This window comes from Nyctereutes procyonoides, unplaced genomic scaffold, assembly GCF_905146905.1.
Source record: "Nyctereutes procyonoides isolate TBG_1078 unplaced genomic scaffold, NYPRO_anot_genome, whole genome shotgun sequence".
Taxonomy (NCBI): domain Eukaryota; kingdom Metazoa; phylum Chordata; class Mammalia; order Carnivora; family Canidae; genus Nyctereutes; species Nyctereutes procyonoides.
The window spans coordinates 72,675,226-72,682,860 of NW_026575135.1; the positions used below are offsets into that span (position 1 = coordinate 72,675,226).

The 7,635-nt window shown below is 40.8% G+C and overlaps 1 protein-coding gene across 1 annotated transcript; it reads right to left on the reverse strand.

The window, feature by feature from the left end:
• Nucleotides 1-2,098: 2,098 nt before the first annotated feature.
• Nucleotides 2,099-6,576, reverse strand: LOC129495013 (T-cell-specific guanine nucleotide triphosphate-binding protein 2-like). Its single transcript, XM_055302297.1, has 2 exons — nt 6,497-6,576; nt 2,099-3,849 (listed from the first exon to the last, which is right to left on the reverse strand). The coding sequence occupies exon 2, from the start codon at nt 3,827-3,829 to the stop codon at nt 2,570-2,572; it is 1,260 nt and encodes a 419-aa protein (XP_055158272.1). The 5' UTR covers nt 3,830-3,849; nt 6,497-6,576; the 3' UTR covers nt 2,099-2,569.
• Between the last annotated feature and the right edge of the window lie 1,059 nt (nt 6,577-7,635).

The following is a 7,635-nucleotide window of genomic DNA, read 5'->3' on the forward strand; positions in this document are numbered from 1 at the left end:
TCCCCGGAAACTGATTTCCTTTGTCCCTTGCTATGTTCACATAGGGCTGCTACAGTAGGAGAGAAAGGCTCAGCTGGCCTGGGGACTGGACTTTTCATATCACTTGCTCCAAAAATGTTCAAGTATCAATATGTCATCTCACAGCCCCTGAACTGTAGAGAACTTACGATAGGGGCTGTACTACCACTGACCCAGCTGGTAAAAAAAAAAAAAAAAAAACCTGCAGGATGCATTCAGACGAGAGCAACAAGATCAAGAGAAAGGAATTTCCATTTTCATCAGGACCTAAACTCTAGTGATCTGAGTCATGACCTCCAAATTTAGGTCAGGAAAAGGAGTTTTGTTTTCAAGGGATGGTCACAATGAGAACACAAAAGTTCAAAAAAAAAAAAACCCACAAAAGTTAAGGCACAGAGAAATGGTATTGAGTGTTGTTGAATAATAGGACTCTCCCTAGATGCATAAAATGATGACCAATCATCATGGCACCGCCTGGAGGAGCATCAGAAGCCTACAGACAATGACTGAGTCTTGCAAGGTGAAATGAGAAACACCCAAAATTGCTCACAATCATTGACTGGCTAGGCTCACACATCCTGGATTGCAGACACCTCACAGCTCTATCTTCTCCTCCTAGACCCTAACATCTCTCTCTTCTTAACAGGTCCCTCTTTCACACTTTGCACTGCCAGGAGAATCTTTTAGGCCTTTCATGAATGCCAGCAAGGCACATGAATGCTCTTGTTAACCTTGGGGTGAGTTTGATAATAGCAAAGCACTAAAATGTTTTCCCCTACTTCTACCTTCTTCTGGGTTTTTCCTCCCCATTGTAAAAGATTCATTTTCCTGTTTCATCTAAAAAAAATGGAGAACTTTTAAATAAACCCCACAGCTCTAAGTATTTAATAACTCTGCTCTAATCACAAGTGTCTTCATAAAATGACCCATAAAGACCCTTTGGAATTGTCTTTTTCTGTCTTACTTTAAGGCCACTGTATTGGAAAGATAATGCCCAGGGAATCTTGAGAAGTTCATGACTTCTGGAGGAGGGCAAGGTTGTTTAAGACCAGTGCTGGCCACATCTGGCTGATGATATGAAAAAGAAGTATTTGTTCACTGTTCATGCTCATTATAAGGATAGATGGGGTCTGGTGGCAAAATGGTAGGCAACCTGGCTCCTGCTAATGTGAATTTTGCACTAGGAATGCATCAAAATCTAAGGCACATTTTTAAATGCAACGTGACCATACAAGATTAATAGCTCCTTCGCTTTGAATATTTCACATATCTGTTATGCTTGAGGGAGCACAAACAATCCTTCACTTTATCCATTACTGACTCCCTTCTGCCCTCCCACAGACCTCTATTGCACAGTTGTCGAGCAAGGAGTAGTCAGGAAATAATGGGCCATAACTGGTTTCCTCGGTACCTCTGTGCCCTTCATTCTCTGGGGTAAGCCTTCAGAGTAATAAGGGGTCTGAGGGATAGCCTCCTCCATGTACATCTGTTGCACCATAAAGCACCTACCCTATACCAGTGATGGGGAAGAAGTGAGATCTCAATTACAGGAACAGCAGGAATAACAGTACTTGAGCCTTAAGGTAGATGTTGATTTTTGCTGGTCCCATTTCACAAGTTTGATATGGAAATTTGAGCAAAAGCAAAACACATTATTCCCCTAAATTGCCTAATTGAGTTCATCTTTACTTCCCAGTCTCTTTCCTAATTCACTTTCACTCTCTCATATCTCCTGTCTCTCATTGTCCTGTTCACAGATCTCTCATCCTGTTTGCAAAATCTTAGAAATATGAACTCTTTCTTCCCTTCCCTGTGTTCTCCTGTAGTATCTGAAAATATGACATTCTAGAACATTTCCATAATCCTCTTTCAACCTCCTCCTCCCTGCTACAGTGTGTTACTGAACACTGCAGTATTTGCTTAGACATTTCCCTGGCTCATGCATTTCCATTGGTTAGGTGAGAAGGGTATTGATTTGAGGCTCGTGGAAAATCATTCATAAAGAAATCAAAAGGCAACAGTTATTTTTTTCAATTTTATTTTTATTTATTCATGAGAGACCCACAGAGAGAGGCAGAGACATAGGCAGAGTGAGAAGCAGGCTCCATGCAGGAAGCCTGATGCAGGACTCGATCCCAGGACTCCAGGATCATGCCCTGGACCAAAGGCCGGGGCTAAACTGCTAAGCCATACAGGTATCCCAGGACAACAGTTATCTTGATTGTAGTATACATTTATTGTCTGAGTAAATGAAGCAAATGTAAACTACCTCATAACACACGGAGATTAATGAAAACTATGGGGTGCTTTTCTGTTATAATTTCAGCAAAATAGCCCAAAGGGTGCAGAAAGAAGCCATGGTCAAATCCCCTTTGCATAGCAGTGGAGTATCAATATGGAACAATGCTTTTGTCCAATGGAGAGACATTCTCTCTGCCTTAGTGAAGATCTGGCCTTGGTGGTGGATGGAAGAGGACTCCATCGCCACCTATAGAACACAAGACCTGAGGCCCATTTGTTATTCAGTTAGGCATTCTGACCCATCTCTCTGTCATTTTCTGCTACTTAAGATCTCTAAAGTCTTATGCAAGAGAATTTTAGCATCATCAGCCACTGTATTGATGAATTTCAAATGTAGAAAGTAGATTTTAAAAAACTGGAAGACAGTGGATGACAGGCCTCCATTTACTGAGCAATAGCATTCAACACACTTCATGGCCTTGGCTACTATGCTGTCATCCTTCACAAGTAACCAGAAATCCAAGGACTTGGTGAAACTCTTGATCTCCTCCACAGACATGTCCAGCTTCTCTGCAATCTCTTTGACCGACTTCTCATCCAAACCAAAATGGCTCTGGTAAAGGTTCAAGCACTTTTCCTGCTGGGGAAAGTCAAAGCCATTAAAGCAGGCCATGAAGGGGATGAAGCTCAAAGCTGACGATTTCAGGGCATCCAGCCAAATCTTTTCCTTGAAGAAAGCTCTCTTCATTTCAATGGAAGTGTCAGATAAATTGGGCAACAGAAGCGCAAAGTTGTGGCGCTTATGAACAGGGAGCTCCTTCAACAGGGTTTCCTCCAGTCTTGGGAAATCAAAGTCGTCCAGGTCAAAGTTGGAGACCAAGAAGATGCATGGCTCAGGCACTCCAATGTTGCTAAGATTAGCCAGGCAGTTGTCTCGTATCTGCTGAAGCACTCTCTCCCTTTTGAAAGACATGGGTTTGCTTTTCTCTTCATTATATAAATCATTGTCCACCTTGGTTCTAACAAAGTAGAACTTCTTGCCTATCTCCTTGATATTTTGGGCTAGCAAAGCATCATTGAGACTAAACCGGGAGGAAGAAATAATGATGAAGAAGTCATATGTAGCAAATTCCACCATTTCTAGATATTCATGTGGATGGAAATTGGGGGTTCCAGTTCCAGGCAGGTCCCAGAAGGTCACCTTGGGATATTTTGGATGTTGATAGGGCGTTTTCTTCATGGTGGTCTCCACAACTCCAACACTTGCAGAACCCTCCTCTTCACAACTAAGTCCTCGCAGGGCATTGATGAAACTGGACTTCCCAGTGCCAGATTCCCCAATCACAGCCACATCCAGAGGAGCATTCTCTGCTGCCACAAGTGATTCCTCAATTATGTCAGCCACATATTTTAGCTTGGCCTCCTTGAGGGCTGCTTGAATTCTATCAAGGTTTTCTGGAGAGATGATCCCTCCTACCTTACTGACTAATGTGGTATAGTGAGGGATAAAGTTGATGGCCAATTGCTGAAAATTCTTTCCTACCAGGAAGTCACATATGAATTGATCCATAGTGGTTAACAGTGGAATGTCTGTAGAAAAAGTAAAGTGAATTAGGAAGACAAATGGAGCAGTAGAACAGACATATAGTGTCAGTTGAGGAAACACACTGGTCTCAACAGGCCATTTCTGTTCTCTCACACTTACTTGTGTTTCTCTAATTTATTTTTCCTGATGAATTTTGTTTTCACGCTACAGAAGAAACTACTTGTGTACTCTGATGATTCCTATGATACAAGAGTCAGGACTTGTGGAATACAGAATAACAGTACTCAAAGGTATTAACACCTTGGAGCCTGTGAATATGTTGCCTTGCATAGCAAAAGGCATTTTGCTGGTATGATAAAATTCAGGATCTTCAGATGAAAAGATTTTCTTGAATTATCCAAACATCTCAATATAATCACAGAGAACTATATAAGAAGGAGGCAAGGCCAAATAAGAAAAGGAAATAGGATGATGGAGGCAGAGACTGAAGTGAAAATCCAGAAAGATGTAAGAGGGGCCACTAGATAAGGAATTTAGGCAGGTTCCAAAAGCTGGAGAAGCAAAGAAATAGATTGTCTCCTGGAAGCTTCAGAAGGAATCAGCCTTTCTGACAACTCTTTTTTATTATTTTATTTTATTATTTTATCTTATTTTACTTTCAAGTTTTTATTTAAATTCCAGTTAGTTAACATATAGTATAATATTAGTTTCAGGAGTAGAATTTAGTCAATTATCATTTGCATATAATACCCAGTGATCATCACAGCAAGTGCCATCCTTAATACCCATCACTCATTATCAGCTTGAATTTAGCTCCTTTAAGATTTATTTTTGACAACTTCCCTCTGGAACTATAAGACAATAAATCTATGTTGTTGTCTTAATTCATGGATTCTGTGTTAATTTTTTACATGGCAATGAAAAACTAATGTAGATAGTCTGCATTTTCCTGAAACCACAATACTGAGCCATACCCCTTTCCATTCTGTAGGCGGAGTCCATCAGGTCAGCACATTAGAGAGCACAGAATAATAGAAACACTTCAGTTCACATACCCTGCAGCAAATAGGGGCAGGACTTGTCTTCTGGGAAAGACAGGGGGCAGAGAAAAGCCTACCAGGATGTGTATTTCCATAAAGGAGATAGCCAAGCACATAGTCCTTGCGGTAATAATTGTCCCACGGCACCTTAATATCCATTTACCTCACGTAATGGAAGAATTTGAGTGGAATTTAGAACATGTGACAGGAAGTGGCAGAGAAAGTAAATAAGAGCTCTAATTCCCTATTCAATTCTGCACAGTCCTTTTTAAAAAATATTTATTTATTTATTTATTTATTTATTTATATTTATTTTTATTTTTTATTTAACAGAGAGAGCACAAGCAGAGGGAGAGGCAGAAGGAGAGAGAGAGGAACAGGCCTCCTGCTGAGCAGGGGGCTGATGTGACGCAGAGCTTGAACCCAGAAGTTTGGTATCATGACCTGAGCAGAAGGCAGACCCTTAACTGACTGATCCACTCAGGTACCCTGTTCTGCACAGTCTTAAAATATAGACATCTTATTAAATCATGGAATTCAAGGAAATCATCACTACATTACTGATGGGGCCTCTTCTCCATTATGAGTGAGGAAACTTTGATTTTAAAAATATTTATACATGTAAGATTGTCTCAGGGACAACCAGTGGGCTGTTAAGAGTAGAACAATGGTCAATGCTCGTGTCCTTCCTACATGCCCTGCAAAGACAATTTTCAAAGAGGAAGTATCATGAGTCTCAAATAAATATAAAATAAATATGTGTTAAAGATTTTATTTATCTGATTACTAATGAAGGAACAAGGCAGATGACATTACTGGTTATATGGGTTTTCCCAAAGAGACATTTATAGTTCAAGAACATTGAAATGAATATTAAAATGATGCAAGTATTCTGTATTCTAAGGTGAGGGTGGGAAGTCAGTTGAACGTGCATAGACAGATATTAGCTATATGACTGCTATGGACTGAATGTGTCCTCCACGAAATTCATAGATGACACACGAGCTCAAAGTTCTCATATTAGTCGGTAGATTTTTGAATGGTGACTTAGTCATGAGGGCAGAGGGATCCTGAATGGATTAGTCCCACATACACTACAGATTAAGAGACTGCAAAGACTAGCTTGCACATTCTGCCATGTGAAGTGTCAGGGAGATGTCCACCTCAGAAGTGAGCTCTCACCAAACACTGAAACAAAGGTGCCTTAATCTAAGTCTTCCTATCCTCCAGAAATATGAAAAGTATATTTCTGCTCATAAGCCACCCAATCTATGGTATTGTGTTATAACCTGAATACATGGGAAGAAATTCCCAACAAAAGAATTATTTTGCATTGCTACCAATTATTAAGACTCAGTGAGTTTTGAAATAGCTCTGTGTTATGAAGGGTGAGATTGCATTTAAAGATGACATAGTTTCCAATGGAGACACCCAGTAAAAATTCTGCTTATTACAAATTTTCTTACAAAAAAAAGAAGAGGCATCCTCATACCGTGGTTCTCTCTTCTCCAAAGAGGATGGCATAAGAAGCTAGATGAAATATTACCCCTCAAAAAAGAAACTTACCCCTCAACCCATCTGACCTATACCTCAACCCTCCAAGCACAAATCCAATATCCCATCAATGCAAGTACACATTTTGCTCACTCACCAGCTTTGGGGAGAAAAGAGGTTTCTGATGATAGAGTTCAGGAATGTTTCCACTAACACAGCAGACAATGCTGAATGTTTTAAAGTACTCCCCAGAGCCCCTGGCACAGGAACAATCCAGAGGCTAATACTTCCTGGAAACCGCAGGCATTGGGTACTTTCGAGGTCACTGCCCTAAGCATGGGGCCGAAGAGCCTCTGTACTAAGTAAAATGTGAAAGACAAAAGGAAGGATGACAGCCTCTGAATTGAGCCCCTCCCTCAGGAAGACTTGGCTGATAGTTGTAGGACCATATTTATAGGACATGAAAGTGAAACCGTTGTTTCTTCACAAAACAAGCAGTTCCAGGAAAAGAAGCATAAAGTGTTTGTGACTTTTGTGGCTTAGGGAGTGGGGGGAGGGCAGAGAGACACCAGAGGCCATGAAAAGCAGGTCTCTGATGATCCCTGTGTGGTCATCCAGCCAAGATTCCCATGGGAGCCATGGGGATAGGGAGGAAGACTGTGAGAAAATTTTCAAAGCTTCCAGTGAAAGAAGTGTCAGAAAGAAGAGGGAGTATTACATTTCTCTTTCTGTTTCTTTCATTTTTAGGAGCCCTGTTGCTCACTGCCATATTGTCCTACTTAGACAGGGATGACCCTGGCAGGTCATGGGGGTCACATCTCATGAACATCTTAATCTACCAGGAGGCGCTCTGAGGAAATTTGACAAGCAGCTTGGAGGGATACCCAGAGGAGGATGAAGGAGACCAGAATTTAAGATTTATGTGGAAGATCAAGAGGAAAATACCAAAATTTCTTTAGAAGAGGAACAGAAGATTGGCTGTATTAGATAAGCTTTATTTCAATGCTATAGTACCTAAGACAGTTCGATGCTGGCATTAGGATAGACCATCTGACCCACAGACAGGGACACAGATCCCTGTATCGGATTCAGGCATGTGTGGAGTTCTGTGGCATTGGATGTCAGGGAGCATAGAAAGCACTATAATAAATGGAGCTGACAAACCAGTTCTGGTTCTTCATATGGGCAGAGGTTACTGAATCTCTGCATACACCACTTATGATAATAACTCCAGATAGATTTAAGACCTAAATCTCAAATGGAAACTGTAGACGAAAATATAGCTGTTCTTAGAGA

Bases quoted from the DNA above. Each gene is read 5' to 3' on its own strand.
- LOC129495013 (XM_055302297.1), bottom strand. From the start codon at position 3,829: ATGGATCAATTCATATGTGACTTCCTGGTAGGAAAGAATTTTCAGCAA.